This window comes from Sinocyclocheilus rhinocerous, unplaced genomic scaffold (assembly GCF_001515625.1).
Source record: "Sinocyclocheilus rhinocerous isolate Xijiao unplaced genomic scaffold, SAMN03320098_v1.1 scaffold4723, whole genome shotgun sequence".
Taxonomy (NCBI): Eukaryota; Metazoa; Chordata; class Actinopteri; order Cypriniformes; family Cyprinidae; genus Sinocyclocheilus; species Sinocyclocheilus rhinocerous.
The window spans coordinates 41,931-61,454 of record NW_015629076.1 but is presented as its reverse complement, the minus strand read 5'-3'; the positions used below and the strand labels follow the sequence as shown (position 1 = coordinate 61,454).

The window sequence follows — 19,524 nt, the reverse complement described above, 5'->3', positions numbered from 1 at the left end:
TCTCTCTTCAAGTAGCTTCATTGGCATGACTTTTGTATTATAGTGTTGCCAAAGCATTTGAAGTATATGTAAAATACAGAATATAATTACAGCACCAAAGTAATAAGGGAGACAATAAATGAGTAATAAATAAGAGGGAATACGAGCAGACAGTATCTCTACTATTAATTATAACAATTACAATGTACAATGAAGAATATGTCAAATGAACCAAATGAATACAATGGATTAACCATTTGGTATGGTGTGTATGGTGTATACAAATGTTGCAGCTAGTTTGGCTGCCATGTCATCCTCTCCAAGTATATAGTGGAGTTTCTCTGAGTCATTTAGAGTAAAGAATAAACAATTCAATGCTGCAAATTGTGGAAAAAATATGTCTCTTGTAGTTGTGTACTTGGACAGACAAGAAGAAAGTGCTTCTCATCCTCTATTTGATTCACGAATAACAATGAACCAAATTCATTTTTAAATTTTTCATCATATATATAGATTTTTGTAGACTTTTTTTAATTTTTTTTTTATAAATGTTGGGGTTGTGGTTGGAGTCAGACTCAGCTTGAGGTTCATTCATCAGTTTAAGCACGAGTGTATTTAGAGGATGAGACACTGTGGGGTTTTATTGGCAAAAAAGGGCTTTATATTGAATAGATTAAGTGTCAGATTGACTCAAGTGATACCAGAATCGAACAGCTCTTTTTGGTATTTTAATTTGTAAGGGGTATAAGCCCAGTTCATCCCTGCAGGCATTCCTAGAAGTGCCTCTCTTTACCCTTAGAAAGTGTTTTGCAAATTCCAGTTGTGTTCTTTTTATTAAACTTTTATTCCAATTTTCAAACCTTAATATTGGTCCCCAAATTTCACTCCCGTACAGTAGAATTGGTGATGTAATTTGATCCATGTTTTAGTTGGCCAAACCGTGATTTTATGGCATAAAATGCCCTCCGGGTCCTCTCATTCAAGGTCTTCACAGCTAGACTGAAGCCCCCTGATGCTGAGATCTCGATGCCCAGGTAAGTGTAGTTAGTGCTGTGCTCTAGCACTTCTCCTCTGTAAGTGAACTGGTATCTGTTTCCCTTAGACCTGGCCTCCTTCTGGAAGACCATGACTCTGGTTTTGTCCAGGTTTACCGTCAGTGCCCGTTCCTCGCAGTATTGTTCCAGCAGGGCCAGGCTGTGCTGGAGACCCTCAGCTGTGGGAGACAGCAGAAGCAGGTCGTCTGCTTACAGCAGGCATTTGACTTCAGAGTCAAGTCAAGTCACCTTTATTTATAAAGCGCTTTATACAATACAGATTGTGTCAAAGCAGCTTTACAGTGTCAAACAGGAAAATAGTTAATCAAAAATAATGCAAGAAGACAATAACAAAGAGTCAGGGATAACAAAGCAGAGTGGACCAGGGATCCAGATCCAGAGCTTCTGGCAGCTCGTTGATGTAGATGTTAAACAGTGTTGGGCTCAGACTGCATCCCTGCCTCACTCCACGGCCCTGCTGGAAGAATGCAGTTCTGAGATTCCCAAGTTTGACTGCACATTTACTGTTTTTATGGATTGTATAACATCAAATGTTTTTCCACCAATGGCAATTAGTAATGATTTGTATAGTAAACCATCATGCCAAATAGAGTCGAAAGCTTTTTTTAAATCAACAAAACAACTCTCTCTCTCTCTCTCTCTGTCGTTCTCTCGCTCCTCCCCGTAACCCCTCGCCTCATGCTGTCTAAGCCATTCAAGTGGAACACTACAGGATTATCCTCTGCATGAGCTCCAGACGCACTCCACAACCAAGACCGCATAAGAAACAAGTACTGAACTAAAACAATAAAGACCGGTAATATCACCGACCGGACCTGTGTAATGATATCTGGATTATTTTACTCTTAAAGGTCCTACCATTGTTTGTGAATGGGTTCACTGGTGGTAAGTTCATAGCTTGATTTATCAAAACAAAGAGCTGGATACTTTGTGCATGGAAGGTTTTTTGTCATTTGGAGTAGATTTATTTTAGGGATCAATTATTAACAATTTAACTTAACAACAACCTTACTAACTGTTAATAAGCAGCAGATTAGGAGTTTATTGAGTATTTAGTTAATGGTAAGAATTGATCCCCAAACGAAAGTGTGACCAGAAGTGTCCAGCATATGTGTGAAGTTCTACAGTACTGTGTGTCTCATGAAGGTGGTTGAGAGTGAGCAGAGCTGAAATCTACACAGAGAGAACCTAGTCTATATCTGACACTATATGAAACATCTCAATATCAGTATACGACTATAAATGACCTTTTTTGGTACACTTACATAGCTAGTTGATCCAAAACGCATAATCATAAAATAATACAGCAGTAGATTCAGCATGCTTTGCAGTAAGCAATTCAGGCTGCAACACAGTCTTGTCTTATGAAAATATAAAGTTATGATAATAGTTTTTCACATGCTGGCAACAATTTATGTCACTGTTTTCCTGCCCTCTGACAGGTTACACTGTGTCTAATCACTGTAATTAGTCAGTTTGGAAAATGTTCTAATAAAATGTCGAAGTGCAGATCACTTCAGTGCAAATTCACTAACAGTTGTGCCACTCAATTCGAATCGTATTGCTTTATTGGCATGACATACTTAGCACTGTACATAGCAAAACAAAAACAAGCAAACAAAAAACATATTTACTATAACTTATGCACACAATATCAGTGCACAAACCTTGGTCTTATTTACCAACTACTCACAATTAAGCGCAATCCCCTTGTGAAAAAAGTGTGCTTAATTGTGTTGAATGTTATCTTGTAGTGTACTTAAAACTTAAAAGTGGACGGATACTGGTTGATAACGTTCTGCTTATTATATGCTGCGGTTTTGTCATTTTCAGCTTTAAATGCTCAAGATCATTAAAGTCGGGTGGATTCTGATTGGCTGTCAATGTTTTTATTATTCATCAGCTAAAAGAGATCGTTGTGGAAACAATTCCATCAATATTGTTCCTCTGTGTTGTTGACATTATAGCTGTGGTGTGGACTTCACTATTGTCAAAGAATTAGAATGATTATTAAGACTTTAGTTATAGTTAAGTTAAGTTAGTTATCGTCCTTGGTGTAAACAGACCCTTATTCTTTACTCTTATCGAATTACTCTTAAAGACGCCGCTAGCAGAGAAACAATGTCCTTTCACGTTGGTCCTCATAATCTGAATGAGTGAGAGCTGAATATGGACTGTCTCACTGTTGAAATCATGAAATATTAATATTACATGTACTGAAACCCAGCTGTTGTCCTGACACTGAACACAATGCTATTGTTGATATCATCGCCTCTATGTTTCTATGATATAATATTTAAATGGTGACATTATGTCTACCGTGTAACATGGAGGTTCATCTAAATTTCCTGGGCAGGGGGTTTTGAATGTACTGAAGCATATACTACACATTACACATAATATTGGTGAAATGGATATGGTTTCATGACATGATTCATGAGCAATTCTAATTCAAATCAGTACGACTGTATGTTGATTTTCATGCTTGCCATAAGAGCATCACCATGCAAAAAAGCAAAATAGTTTGACAGTGGGTTGAGCAAAATAAAGTTTTATTCAGTGTAAACACTTTTTGGTAACGCTTTAGATTACAACCCGCAAAGAACTATGTAAGTATACTGAATTTACGGTGTACATTTCTGTAATTATAGTGTACCTATAAAGAACATACGTGTAGGTATAAGGGAACAATGTGTTACGTTTGGGTAATAAGGGGGTAACAACCAGATATGCAACCTGCAAATAACTGTGTAAGTAAACTGAAGTTACAGTGTAACTTTTTTTGTAATTATAGTGTACCTATTCAGTACCTCCATGTAGGGAATAATATGCGAAGTTTGGAGAATAAAGGGGTAACAACCTGTAAAATTACAAATAATTTATACTGTAAGTATTTTGAAACTAAGAGGTGCTTATTCTAATATTACGTGGTATGTATGGCCTAAACAACAATCTTATGTTTGGGAATGATTTATAAAGACGATAAATACATTTTATAATTTTATATTGGTATTTTATTATAGGCAAAATAAAATACATGATACAACATTTGTTATACAACATTTCAGTGGATGTATACTGTGGTGTTTTTATACCAAAAAAAAGCAGTCACAGATTTCGTCGCACACAGAGCCGTTCGCGTTTGAACTCACGTGACTTGCTGCATGCTCTCATTCACGTCCTCCACATTCATAACCCAGCAACGTCAGGTTACTTATTACTGATATCAACCCAAATTGGGTCACATCAAGCCAGCTTCCTAACCCAACAGTCTCAACCGAGCGTTTGGATTGAAACAATTACCAGCGTGTTTTATATGTGTAGGCTATAAAAAAGTACACAGTGTATGTTTTTGCTTAATCACTTACAAATATAAGATTGTTAGGTCATACATACCCCGTAGAATACGTACCCCTTAGTTTCAAAATACTTACAGTAAAAATAATTTGTAATTTTACAGATTATTACTCCTTTATTCCCCAAACTTCGCATATTGTTACCTTATACCTACACGGAGGTACTGAATAGGTACACTGTAATTACAAAAAAGTTACGCTGTAAATTCTGTTTACTTACGCAGTACATTGCGGGTTGTAATCTAAAGCGTTACCCACTTTTTATAGTCTAATACAGTTTGTTTAGTGTACAGTTGCCGTTGTTCATGAAGAAAAGAGCTTTCTAAGAAATAAATATGGAAATTCTCAATAAACCATCCATTTATGTTCAATTATGTATGTGTCTTAGCCCTTCTGGTTATGAATCACTCTTCAATGATTCAAGTACAGTTTGTAGGGCAGTTATCATTAATATGCAAACATCAATAATGTTTTTTTTTAATGTTAAATGCTTCATATTACTTGGCTATTATAAAGCCACGAGGAGCAAATAGCTAATAAACTAAGAAACCTGAAGACTCTTGCCAGATGGCTGCCTGTGTCATTATGGGTCCTCTGTTGTGCTCAATATGTGTCATCAGACATTGTGGGCTTAAGGAATTTGGGTTTTAGAAACTGGGTTAAAGACTCATTAAACCATTTTCACTTTCCCATTGCTCAGGGGTCCAGGTTACTGTGATATCAATCTATGTATATTTGTCTCAGCTTTGTGAAGCCCATTGTGGTAGAGTGGGTCACACAGGTTCTGGTTTATTGTAATTATTTTTGACAGCATACACAACAGTTTGTTTTCCTTTGATAAGTAATTTGTGGTAAATGTGTTAATTAGTAAAGTGGCAGGATGCAGCATTTCTAGGCGTTGTTGCATACAGTCAGCAGACTTGGTCAAATGAGTGTTTCTGAAGCTCAAACACTAGAGCAGCACACGAGGTCATGGGTTTGATTTCCAGGGAAGTCATTAACTGGTAAAATGTATACCTTTCTGGACCGCAGATTTGCTTTGGATTTACACATCTGCCAAACCCCTGTGAAAAAGAAGTAAACTTTTAAAAAGAGTACTAAGTGTGGAAATAATTAACTTTGAATGTAGAATATTGATTTAAGAATATACTTCAGTGTGAACTGAATGTAATGTTTTTGGACATTTAGTTGCATATTATTTGCAATGTGAATGTTGCAAAATGTTTCCAAAATGAAAATGTATTCATTTAAATGTATGCTTAATGCCATTAGTTGAACTTATAAGTGCTTGTTTCATCTTTACATGTAATTTCATAATTACTTCTATTGTCTTTTTTTAGGTTAAAGTGATGAATGTACTTGCAAGCATCTATGATAAACTAAAATATACTTTAAAGTCATTTCTACTGAAACTTGTATGTTATGTATATTTGTAATTACACATTTGTAATGTTGCTATTTAGTACATTTGAAATATTACCTCTAAATGTAATATTGGGGGGAAAAAACCCTACAGTTAAAATTATAACTTTACATGTGCTTTAGTATGTCAGTCAACACATCAAAATAAGTGCACTGCTTTAAAACATGGCAAAAGATTTTAAAGGCATAATTGTTTAAAATGTACTTTAAGTTAAAACGTTTAATTTGGCATTATTACAAAGTGCTCCTTTTAAATAAAAAAAATAACATCTTTTTATATTTAAGAAACAGCCATGAAAGTGTCTCCTGAAATACACTTAAGCGGCCTTTTATTTCATTAATATTACATATGCACGTTTTTTAAACGCTTTTAACATTTGAAGTGCACATTCATTATAACTAAGCACACTTCCTTTTCACAAGCAAATGCATAAATGTCAAAGAAACTGTCTCTACTTCATGATACATCTTGACTGTCTGATTTCTAAAAGTCCTTGTTGTCTGATTTGTCGATAAACTCTGATAAACACTGTTGAGGCTCATGTGTTCTTCATCTTGAACCATGACTGAGCATCATCACATCATAATATTATGTTGTTAGCACTGCATTGTACATTCTGCTGCTAACCAGTATATTGCATACTAGCATACAAATGTAAAAAAATAATAATAAATCAGGTTGGCGATGAAAAATTGTGCAAAATAGAAGTGTGATTCTTTGCATAGCTTAATGCTATTTAATCCAGTGGAAACATCCTAACAGAGGTGGAACCTTCTAACTGGCAGATTTGCAGTGTAGCAACTCAGCAACCACGAATAGAGCTCAACACGCTATACTTAACACACAATGGAATAACAGACAAAAATAGTTTGCTCTATTTGATTGAACTATTTTTATTGTTATTGATAATTTTCCATGAATGAATTACGAAGTACGTTTATAGTCAACATCTCCCTTTCTTTGAATACTATCTTTGAGCTTGGTACAGTGCATTTTTGTTTTGCTTTACATGTGCATTCCTATCATTTCCTACTATTAAACTGATGCAGAAGCAGGATGCCTAAATGAGAACGGACTCTGAAACCAGCATGTCTCAGTGTCAGCTGCCCTCAAATGCTTCGGGAGCTTTCAGAATTATGTTCACTTTTCTGAACCATTTTTGATTATTAAACCAACTGGTCTATTGCTTATTTTAGTGGATGTATGAAGTCAGTTCTCCTCAAGTTTAACCAGTGTCGTAGCAGAGTAAACACGGGTGTCGAGAATCACAAAAACTATGAACATATTCTAATATCACAAAGTTTCAATGTTTTTTTTTTTGTTTTTTTTCTTGGTTTTGAATATGACATCTAGTGTTTAATCACTTCAGACACGTTTTGTGAAAATTGTGCTTATGCTTTTTTCAAATCAATTTGCCAGTTTTAATATTTTGTTCTCAAATTCAATGGCATTCATACATTAAGTTGTCTCTGTCACTCTCTCTTTAGTGCTTGAGGAAGTCCGCTTTTCTGCAGACGTGTTCAGTCTTGCTTCGCATCACCCAGCACCATGTCTGGCTCTTACGATGAATCCGCTGTCGCTGATGAGGCCATGGACAGCTTTTGGGAGGTACAAAGACCACCATTTCCTTCCTTTAAATGTTACACTGTTAAGTTATTCAGCCGGTCATCAATAGTTATGTTGTGTTTTAGCCAGCTATGGTTGGAAAACAGGAGGATGCTGTGTTCACAGTATCAGAATCTGCCAGAAAGCTCACAATGAGCTCTATTTAGATGACACTGCCGGCCCCTGTGATGTTGCCAGAGCCTTCACATAACGCTTTGTGAGGATCTGGCAGCCAATACAGTCTTAACATCACGTCAGTATTATGTCAAAGTGATCGCATATTCAATCAGTGCTCAGATAGCGATGCAGACCTAGTTTTTTGTGTGTTTTTGTTCGTTTTTGAGCAGTTTTTTAAGTAGATACTCCAGCACAAGGTCTATTGAGTTCCAGAGCAGCACCTGCATCCTGACTGCAGTCTGAAAGCGTTGGAAGTGCCAGTTCCGTGTGTCTGACTTATTGACGGTGAATAAAGAGCCCCGCTTTGTGCTACTATGGGTTTTATTTACAGGCTGATATGACTCCTTCTGCCTGGAAGGAGTACTTTGCTCTAAAGGTTGTTCAGAATGGAATACTACACTGTGAAATGTAATAAGTTGAGTTCACTAAGAAAACTAAAGAAACTGATTGCCTTAAAATGTTCAAGTAAAGTAGTTCATTATTTTTGAGTTGATACAGCTTAATACAACTTTGTATAGGTAACCAGAATATGAGAGTAATTCGTAACGTAGTTTGACAAGTTCAAAAAGTACTGATACACACACTGAAATCATTTCACCAAGTTTTAAGTCGAAAAGCAACAAATAAAATTAGCAGCTTTGCATTTTTTTGTATGTATAAACATTGAAATAAAAACATTAAAAACCAGGGCCGGATTTTAAACTAACAAAAAATATTCATAATAAGTTTTATAAAATGATAAACCTCACATTTCAGCCTTTAATTTTTTTATTATTTTTATTTATTTGTTTATTTATTTATTATGAAAAGAGTGTGTCATAATGATAAATTCTATTTTATCTGCTCCATAAACAGTTCTACATAAGCTAATATGCACTCTAAAAATCTCAACACTTCGTATAACAAGGTAGACTATTTTCCATCGACTGGTTAAGATTTACAACAAACCTTTGGCCTAATTTTGCTTTGGTCTGAGCACAAACTACAGACGGGCTGAATGAAAATGTAAATTCACTGTCTGACAGCAGGTGGCATTTATGGACCGGCAGAAATAGAACTGTTTCCTGGTAACCGCTGTAAACAATCCAGTGCTGCACTTATAAATACTGCTTTATTATGCATTACATGTGGGAACATGAAAAGAAAATGCCATCGAAACTTTTCTGAAGACAGTCGGTTTCCCCTTATGCATTCATACAATTCATTCAATCATACATTTCTCTCAGCAGTCTGCCTTAATTCAGTCAAGTTTTCACACAAAACGAAACCTACTCTGCGTGATGCGCATGCGTGAGACTCTTACTAACTTTGCTTAAGGCTGAGCAGTACAGTATTTACCGTGAGTTTTTCAAATCGCGATAATCAAATACGGATTTAATGATAATTAAAATACGAAATGGAATAATTAAAATAACCTCATGGCTGATAAGTCAACACCAATATTTAATTTGCATTGGAGGTGTGAGACACCTGTCTATAGCTCACTCTGATTAGATGAAAAGTTCGTCTTGGAGCTCCAATCAGGCCACGAGCCACGAGTAGCTATCGAGCAATGTGTTGGAGACCCCTGTACCATATACTGCCCTCTAGAGCTATATGTCAGTATTTTTCAGCATTTGACAATATTCAATCATTTTAGACATTCAAATAACCTGTGTTGTTTATAAATTCCTGTTGACATAACTGCAGTGAGGACACATTGTTTTTCATCCCTTTTAAACCCATCTCTTTAAAACTCAAAGCCTCGCAGAGCTTCCCTGGACGTGTGTGTGTGTGTGTGTGGTTATGATGTCATTGTTAGTGCAGCAAAGCGCAGGATTAGAGCTAGGACACAGAGCTGTGGCAGTCATTGCGTAACTTCACATGCACAAGAATGAGTCCCTTCCCCCTCTTATCACTCACACTCATTCCTTTCTTATGCCACCTGCAGGCACCAGGGAGAATGGTACACTATATGGTGTTCCTATACGAGAAAAATGCTATGATTATATTATATATTATATTATATTATATTATTTTGTCTTGTGAAATATACTGTATGTTTATATACTACTTAAAATGTTTGGGGCCATTTTTTTTTTTTTGGACATCAATAGCTGTTCTTATTAACTCTCTAAGAATACTGAAAATATGTATCATGGTTTCCACAAAAATATTGCCGATGTCAAGCCCACTGGCCGCGCCGTTCACCTGTAACCAAAAGAGGAGGATGAGGCGAAAAAGACTGCTCTCCGCCCTCATCCTCGCCCCAGAGCGCCCCCCAGAGCTCGCTCCCATGTCGGCTCCAGCCCCAGAGCTCGCTCTCATGTCGGCTCCAGCCCCAGAGCTGGCTCCAGTGTCGGCTCCAGTCCCCGAGTTTAGCCCAGAGAGGGTCCCAGTCCCCGAGTTTAGCCCAGAGAGGGCTCCAGTCCCCGAGTTTAGCCCAGAGAGGGCTCATATCCCCGAGTCTAGCCCAGAGAGGGCTCCAGTCCCCGATTTTAGCCCAGAGAGGATTCCAGTCCCAGAGTCTAGCACAAAAATGGCTCCAGTCCCCATGTCCAGCCCAAGGAGGGCTCCAGTCCCCGAGTCTAGCACAAAAATGGCTCCAGTCCCCACGTCCAGCCCAAGGAGGGCTCCAGTCCCCAGGTCAAGCCCAGGGAGGGCAACAGTTCCCGAGTTAGGCCAACGGAGGGCCTCTGAAACCGGCATTCTCCCCAAGGATTAGTAGTAGGGGTCCGTCCGGGGAGGCCGGGCCGAGTGCCAAGGCCAGGCTCCCCGAGCTCCCTGTTCCGCCATGGCCTCCTGAACTGCCTGCTCCGCCATGGTGCCCTGAACTGCCTTTTCCGTCATGGGTTCCGGAATAGGTACCGCCCTGGAGTCCGTCTGTCCCTGTAAGCCTGTCCTGAGAGGCCTCCAGAGCGCCCACCCCCCTCCCCGTTGGTTATGAGGCGCGTGGCGTCCTTCTGGGAGCGGGGAGTAATGTCAGCCGTGTGTTTCCGTGTTTTGTGTTTTCCTCCCCTGACGTGCTCCATGACCCAGTTTTCCCTCATGTTAAATTATGATAATTTGTTCCAGGTGTGTCTAGTTAATTATCCTCCTTTCCCTGTGTACTTAAGTTCTAGTCGGTTCAGTCTGTCTCTGTCGGGTCTTAAATGTCATCTCCATGTGATACGTGTGTGTTCCCTTGTGTTGAAGAAAATAAAGTGTATTATGCTTCTGGATCTCCTGCGTCTCCGCGCTCCTTCGTCTCCTCATTCCTACACAGTAGGCACATCGTGATATGCTGTGACAAGAAAACAAGTACCGTATTGACCCGAATATAAGACGATGTTTTTTTCTTGGAAATACATCTGAAAAAACGCGGTCGTCTTATATTCAGGGTCTAGACCATAGACTGAAAGTGTGTTTTACAGAGAAAAAACAAGATTTGGTTTTTAAAAAGCCTTTTTCCAAAAGGTACATCTGGAAAAAGGGGGGTCGTCTTATAATCAGGGTCGTCTTATATTCGGGCCAATACGGTAGATAGAATAGAAATAGAACAGATAGTACTTACACAGGAATAAATTACATTTTAAAATATAAAAAACAGTTATTTTAAGTTTGAATATTTTTTCACATTATTACTGTTTACTGTATTTTTCATCAAATAAATGCAATCTTGGTGAGCAGAAGAGACTTCTTTCAAAAACATTTAAAACATCTTACCGACCCCAAACTTTTAAACGGTAAGCATATGTGCATATACAGTATGTTATGTCAAACAGCTTCATCAGAGCAGTTCTAAATGCAATTGTCATAATATCATCTTGCAGATTCTACATGGGTTATGTAAACTTTTGAGCAGAATTGTATATCAAGTTATATGTAATATGATTTCTTTTTTCTTTTAGGTGGGAAATTATAAGCGTGCTGTCAAGAGAATTGACGACGGCCATCGACTCTGCAATGATCTTATGAACTGCCTTCAGGAACGTGCCAAGATCGAGAAGTCCTACAGCCAGCAGCTCACTGAATGGTCCAAAAGGTGGAGGCAACTGATCGAGAAAGGTCAGAAATCTAAAGCTTTTTGTTAATCAAGTTATTTTAAGCAGTTGTTTTAATTTTTCAGAACTGTTACTGGAAAAAGCCAACTCTGATGTAAATTATGTAAATGTAGTAGTCATCTCAGTATATTATTGTATGCATTTTTGATTTTGTATGTGTGTGTGTGTGTGTGTGTGGCCAGGGCCTCAGTACGGCTCTGTGGAGCGGGCCTGGATTGCCATGATGACAGAGGCCGATAAGGTGAGTGAACTTCATCAGGAGGTGAAGAACGGTCTGATGAACGAGGACATCGAGATGGTGAAGAACTGGCAGAAAGACTCGTACCACAGACAGATGATGGGTGGCTTCAAGGAAACCAAAGAGGCAGAAGAGGGCTTCAAGAAAGCCCAGAAACCCTGGGCGAAGAAACTCAAAGAGGTACAAATAATACGATTTTAATGATGTAAATTCTGTGTTAATTCACCTTTATGGGATGATACCATTAATATGCGTGTAAATTATGCATATCAGTAATTTAAATGCATATTAAATATACAGCTGATGTATTATGCTTACATTATGTTTACATGTTTAAAGCAATAGTTCACTCAAACCTGATCTTTTATTATTTACTCACTCTTATGTCATTCCATCTTCTGTGAAAATACTATTAGGTGGTTTTTAGAAGACTTGGCATATAGCACATAGATTCAGATGTTCTACTTTCATGATACGTTTATACATAATTTTTGCATTTAAAGCCTGGAAGAAAGCAAACTGGTTTGGAACAATTCTTGAAAGCATTGTAGTGTCCTCAGAACTGACCCTGACTCTATTATAACAACTCGTTTCACAATTTCAGTCAGTTTAACTAAGCATTCTCTAAGCTTCATCCATTCATTTGCAGCATTGTGCTTAGTTAAAGTGTTGCATGTCTGGCTGCAGATGGAGACGGCAAAGAAGAACTATCACATGGCATGTAAAGAGGAGAAACTGGCTGCAGCCCGTGAGGCAGATGCGTCCGTGACTCCTGACCAGCAGAAGAAACTCCACGAGAAGACAGAGAAATGCAAACAGGACGTGCAGAAGGTGCGGAAAACGAATGATGAAACAAATTCAATTACTATTCGCTCAGAGTGCACTTGTCTTGTCCGTGTTCCACATCAGTGATGTGATTTTCATCTATTTCCGTGTTTTAAGCACAAAAATAGCATGTTCCGAGGTACTTTTGTGCAATTTAGCTTAGCATTCTTTTTTAATGGAGGCTGTGTCTCATGCTGTGTGTTTGTATGTGTGCTGCAGGCGAAGGAGAAGTACGAGAAGTCTCTGGATGAGTTGTCGAAGTGCACACCGCAGTACATGGAGTGCATGGAGCAGGTGTTTGACCAATGCCAGCAGCACGAGGTCAAACGACTGACCTTCCTCAAAGAGGTTCTTCTGGACATCAAACGACACCTAAACCTCACCGAGAACCAAAAGTCAGTGAAAGCTCCAGGACCAGTGTGTCTGTACCGAATCACAAAGATAATAGTTTGTGCTTTTGCTGACACCAAAACGAAATCCAGATCTCATTTGTGATCAAATTGTTTCAAGAACAAATGATCTGAGCTGCTCACATTCAATTTAGAGCGCTGTACTTTTACAGTCTGTCAATAGTTGACTCATTTGTGTCTATTTTTTTTTAAGGTAATAATATAGTCTCTTGAAGCACACAATAGTGATTTTGTGATGTACAGACTGGAATACAAGTCATTACACACTGACATGGTGTGTTCATGAATGTAGTAGCTATGTCTAATTCATGAACCTATCATTTGCATTGAGTCTTCAGTTAATTGATGAATTTGTTGAACATGTTTCATCCGCAGTGATTAACAACTCACTGGAGTGAAAGCAATGCAGTTGTCTAGATTACTTTTAGTCTAGTTTAGGTGTACTTGTCAGAGCCTACTCATGAGTTTGTGTTTTTTTTTTCATGTTATAGCTATGCGTCAGTGTACCGTGAGTTTGAACGCACCATTCTGGCTGCCAACACACAAGAGGATCTCAAGTGGTTCAGTAATAATCACGGTCCTGGCATGCATATGAACTGGCCCCAGTTTGAGGTACACAAATTTTAATGAACAAAAAAACATTAGAGGCTTAATCAGTCATGTGCCCTTTTCAGGTTTCTGGGTTTATTTAAAAGATACAGGAACCCGGGGCTAGTTGTCACATGTCAAAGTGGTCACAAAATTTAAAATCCCAGTAAGGCTTTAAGTCAAAGGGTTAATTGCATAAATTCTGCCCTCTAGAAGTTGATTTTCTTAAACCATGTTTAAAACGGTGTTAAATTAGATTTTTTTCCAAGCTAGATGTTTGATCATATTTATATAGTAGTTTTTGGGTTAGCAACACAAATTCAGGGACAACTATAATATTCTCTTTTTTAGTGTGTACACTGGCATGTTAAATAAACTTTGTTTTTTTTCCTGAAAAATGCGAATGTTCAGTTGCTGTTTATAGTGAAACACTGATTATCTGTTCTGAATCTGTTCCTCTCAGGAATATAACCCAGAAGCCACCAATGCTGTTGCCAAGAGAGAAAAGAAAAAGCCAGACGGAGTCGCTCCTGCTACTCCGAACACAGAGCATGCAGGTCAACCAGGAGACCGCGGCAGGTCAGTCATCATCCCTGCTTTCCCCATTCCTTTCCAGTGTCCTTTCTTTTATCTACAATACCCTTTTCTCTTTTTAGAGGTTGATTGCTGTCATCTTCACTCTTTAAAAAAAGGATTCTTTAAAGTTCAACAGAGAACTCTCTTCTGATCAAGAATTATTTCTGCCTGTACAGGGTTCTCGAGTTGAGTTGACTAAATGGTTTTTTTAGAGAATAAAAAGTTGTAGGTATCATTGTGCTGAGTTATATAAAAAAAAATATTTATATTATGGTTCTGAAATGGCTTAAAGGGGACATCGGATGCCCATTCTACACAAGTTGGTGTAATTCTTTAGGGTCTTCATGAAATATATGTAACACGCTTTAGTTAAAATTCCTCAATGGTCATGTAAAACAACACCCTTTTTACCTTGTCAAAAACAGCTCTGTTCACAGCGAGCCATTTTGGTGCATGTCTCTTTAAATGCTAATGAGCTCTGCTCACCCCGCCCCTCTCTTGTGTGGGAAGATGCAAGGGATTGACACAAGACGCGTCAATTGCTGCCTTGGACTCCATATATGGCTCGGAGGTGGTCTTATTCAAATAGCTAGCTAGCTATCTACGTAGAAACCTGCTGCAGATTGAAACTGTTTCAGAATCAGACAGCCCATAACAAACTGGCTGCGTGTTTTCTTTTTAGCTTTTCTGAGCTGGCAGATAGGGTTGTGCCATATCATACCATCCACGATAACACAGGTATACATTTTTACATGATAAAAAAGTGTCATATCAATTATATAGCGACGCGATGACGTATGGCGCATTTACATTCCCTAGCGCGCACAACAACAACACCACAAACCCAATAGGTGTGTTCGACTTGAAGCAGCGCTGCGCAGACTGATCGGTGTATGACATCAAAGTATCGCGAGAGCGGTTCCAGGACATATTCGAGCGCACACTCTTAAGTCACTCTCGCGGTATTTTTACATCATAAACCGATCGGTCTGCTTCAAGTCTGCAATATAATGCTGCTGCTGCCACCTTATGACAATAGATTTACACTTCGAATTAGGTAGTCTGTCATCGATGACAGTAGCTCATTGGAAAAGGATGGATGGAAAATGCCTTTCATTTTGTTTGCACTAATACATGCTGCTGCCTGCCAGCTGCAATCACCAATAAAACGTTCCATATTTTTTTCTATATCGTCATAAATATCATTATCGCAAATATTCTTGAAATATCGTGATGTAATTTTGAGGCTATATCGCCCACCCCTACTGGCAGATACGCCAGAAATCCAGCTAAATGCTAAAAAAAGTGACAATTTCATCCGATGTCTCTTTTAAAAGGATTTTTAAATGAAATATGTTATTTCAGTAATGGCAGCCCTGTCTTAAAACGGAAAGCATAATAGCAAATTATCAACAGGATTTTCAGGACTTTTAATTTGACTTAGTGGATGCATTATAAATCATGACATTTAAAACACTTCATTTTATTTGTAATTTTGCCACATATTTTATGCATACCCTGTGGTAATTAAATAGCTATTTATTTATTTATTTACATTGGCAGGGGTTACACTGGTCTCTGAATCTAGGTCTTAATGGACAAACTAAAAAGCACTTAAAAATGTTTGTAGTGTTCACAGTATTGCTCAATTTTAAATCTCAAGTAAAAGCATCATGAAAGTATATTTTTAATATTCATTATTATTCAGCCCCAGAGTATTGATTGATTGAAACATGATGCACATAGATGGTTTTCCAAATAACCAAACTTCAAAAAGTTCTGTTGGCATCTGGCTGTAAAACTTTGTGGTTCTAATTTATAGCTTTACAAGTGCGCAAACTAAGGTGGAATCGGTTGCTGTATTTCCTGCTTCATGCTAACAGCACGTGTCCCCTGTCTTTGACTAGTGTGAGCAGCTATGATAAGAACCAGGCGTACTCCACAGAATGGTCAGATGACGAGCAGCCCACCGGATACTCGGGCAGCGAGACGAATGGCGGTGCGAACTCTTTCGAGGAAGACTCGAGCAGCAGAGGAGGAGTGCGGGTGCGAGCGCTCTACGACTATGAAGGGCAAGAGCAGGATGAGCTAAGCTTCAAAGCAGGTGAAGTGCAAAGCAAAATAAATGATGTTAGATCATCACAATATTATTAAAGGGTTAGTTCACCCAAAAATGAAAATTCTGTACCATGACGCGAGCGTGTGGTCACCGCCGCCACACGCTCGGCGTTATCGTTAAAATTGCCATTACGATTCAGTTACGATCGTCATCGTGTCATGATACTGTCGTGAACACGTGTCCACAAGTGACGCAGTAGAGACGAAAATGTGGAATAAAGTCGTTATTTTTGTTTTCTTTGCGCAAAAAAGTATTCTCGTAGCTTCGTAACTTTACAGTTGAACCACTGATGTCACACGGACTACTTTGTCGATCATCTTGGTACTTTTCTGGACCTTGAACGTGGTAGTTACCTTGCTGTCTATGGGAGGGTCAGAGAGCCCTCATATTCCATCAAAAATATATTAAATTGTGTTCCGAAGATGAACGAAGGTCTTACGGGTTTGAAACAACAGGAGGGTGAGTAATTAATGACAGAATTTTCTTTTTTGGGTGAACTATCCCTTTAAGGCAGACTGGAGCAAAAAATATTTTAGTTTTTGCTGAATTGTTTGTTACACAATACTTAAAGGAGTGAAAATTCTGTCATTATTTACTCACTCTCCACTTGTTCCAGACCTGTATGAGTTTCTTTCTTCTTTTGTGTTCAACAGAAGAAAGAAACTCATACAGGTTTGATGGGCACCATTGACTTTCATAGTAGGAAAACAAAATAGTGTGGAATTCAGTGGTGCCCATCATCAACTAACATTTTTCAAAATATCTTCTTTTGTGTTCAACAGAGGAAATAAACTCATACAGGTTTGCAACAAGTGGAGGGTTAATGTAAATGATGAAAACGATGACAGAATTTTCATTCTGGAAGTGAACTACTCCTTTAAACTGTAACTATGATGTAAATCTTTATCTAAAGTCTTTATATTGAATTTCATCCGTTTCATGAGTTTTTTTTGACTACACATATGGCGGATATGTCAGTTACGCTCTGTATCACCCACAGGTGATGAGTTAACTAAGATCGAAGAGGAAGATGACCAGGGCTGGTGCAGAGGTCGTCTGGACAATGGCCAGACAGGCTTATACCCGGCCAATTACGTTGAGGAAATCTGATCACCTGACTGGAGGACAACACACCTTTGGAGGCAGCTCTGATTGTCCGATCGAACGACATGGCAAAAACGCCAGAGACTTAATATGAACGACTTTCCCTGAAGATGTGCAATGCAGTCTTGTTTAAAATCAAAAAATCTTAGTAAAGAAAACCACACTGTATATATTGATCTTATCTGGGAGGAGAGGAAGAGCTTGCTCACCACTAATATCTATTTGCAAATATTTAAAGAGTATATACATACATACACATACAAATAAATGACCCATCAGTTATGCAAGTACAGGCTACACACATTATTTGTGCAGATTACATGTTATTTGAAATTCTATTACTGACATTAGCATAATATCCAACTGAACAAGATATTCACGTGGCCACTCTGCTGTATTTTAGGACAAAGTTCATCAAACGGAGTCAGTGTGCAATTACAGATACTCGTCCAGTGTCACGTGTTAAACAGAAAATGACTCACAACGGGCTATTTGTTTTTTCTCTTGCTCTCACCACCGGTCCATGCCTCGTTGCGCTGATTATTATATTAGGTATCGTTCTCTTGATGTCTGTGTCTTTATGCATAGCAGCATGCGCTATGGAGCATGTAGCCGTTGATTCCTCAGGCCATCTGTACTGTATGCAGTTCCCACAGTGACCACAGAGGGCAGCAGACTCATGTCAACCTCACACATGGAAGTGGTGGCAAATCTCAGGCTATGTTCAGAACAGAATACTACCTAAGCAGTAGTATGGATACTGCATACTATTATTAAAGATAGTATGTGAAACAGTGTGCATTATGCAACAAGAAACGTTTCAAACAGCAGCATGCAATAGACCTTAGTCAGGGTAGTGCCGTATTTAATTTTTGGCAGGAATGAAACCGAGGCTGTGAGGGACTTGAAGTACAGTGTGTTCGATGGATTGTGCTGCTGTTTAACAACATATCGATTCTTCAACTGAGGAAACATCTTTACGGAAAAACATTCAGTAGACAAAAACTCCATAAAACTGTTTTGGAAGTTGTGATTCGGCAAAAATGACGTGATCTAGGACCTTTATACAGTGCGTGCCATTGTAAAGACTGTAAATCTATCCCTCGCAGCTTCGTTTTCATCCGTGTTAAATTCAACATGGCGTCTAACTTGGCTAAGATCCATTATTGTATGCAAGTGGCATCCAGGTATCATGACATAATACAATCAGTCTTGAATTTCAATTGGATGATAATGCCGAAATAGAAATGTTAAACCAGAATTATTTAAAGCCGTGATTTTTATTCATCAAGCTGCACATTGCATTATCTGGTCCATGCTATGTTGTAAATAAACAAAATCCTCCAGGTATTCCATGCATATATAAAATTTGCATACTGTACCTACTATGCATATTATATACTGCATGGTATGCAAGCATGGTGTTCTGAACATAGCCAAAATTGTCCAACTGGTTGATCGTTGCACAGTGTCATCTCTCGTTCTCAAAATCATGTGTTGCTCTTAGTTAAAGAAGGTTTTGTACAAGCATTATCTCTATTTGGGATCTGTTCATGGTCACCTCTTGATACCAAATCAAGGTTCTTCAGATGGACATGAATGTTTCCTGTGCATTATTTGGGCTACTTATGCACAGCACATTGAACAGACAAAATCCATGAGTGAATTTCACACCTGTACATCCACATGCATTAAGTTCAAAAGCTACTGTTATCTATATTCACAACTGATAAATTGATTCTATGTAGTTTCATGGCCTGTTAACTAACACTCTCTGGTTTTGCATCAAGGCTAGTGTTTAAAGCGCGTAAAAAAAATCTTTCTGAAATACTAAGTAAAATAAAAGTTGAAACATGGTGCCAAACTATGATTTGCAGGCAATATACTGTACAGTGGGCCAAAAAGTATTTGGACACTTAAAGGGATACTCCACCCCAAAATGAAAATGTTGTCATTAATCACTTACCATCATGTCGTTCAAAACCCGTAAAAGCTTAGTTCGTCTTCGGAACACAATTTAAGATTTTTTGGATGAAAACCGGGAGGC

The 19,524-nt window shown here is 38.4% G+C and overlaps 1 protein-coding gene across 2 annotated transcripts in view; it reads left to right on the top strand.

Annotated features, from left to right (window-relative positions):
• The window catches only part of LOC107738788 (protein kinase C and casein kinase substrate in neurons protein 1-like), a 41,026-nt gene extending 21,704 nt beyond the window's left edge, over positions 1-19,322 (top strand). Inside the window, exons 1-10 of one of the 2 annotated variants that reach the window (XM_016550631.1) lie at positions 1,720-1,919; positions 7,301-7,421; positions 11,465-11,621; positions 11,800-12,035; positions 12,543-12,686; positions 12,900-13,075; positions 13,582-13,702; positions 14,142-14,257; positions 16,162-16,358; positions 17,374-19,322. In XM_016550631.1, coding sequence (XP_016406117.1) covers positions 7,362-7,421; positions 11,465-11,621; positions 11,800-12,035; positions 12,543-12,686; positions 12,900-13,075; positions 13,582-13,702; positions 14,142-14,257; positions 16,162-16,358; positions 17,374-17,483 — 1,317 coding nt within the window. In that variant the 5' untranslated portion in view covers positions 1,720-1,919; positions 7,301-7,361 and the 3' untranslated portion in view covers positions 17,484-19,322. Of the gene's footprint in view, positions 1-1,719; positions 1,920-7,300; positions 7,422-11,464; positions 11,622-11,799; positions 12,036-12,542; positions 12,687-12,899; positions 13,076-13,581; positions 13,703-14,141; positions 14,258-16,161; positions 16,359-17,373 lie in introns of those variants that run through there. The other variant, XM_016550632.1, reaches the window with a different exon arrangement.
• The last annotated feature ends 202 nt before the right edge of the window (positions 19,323-19,524 follow it).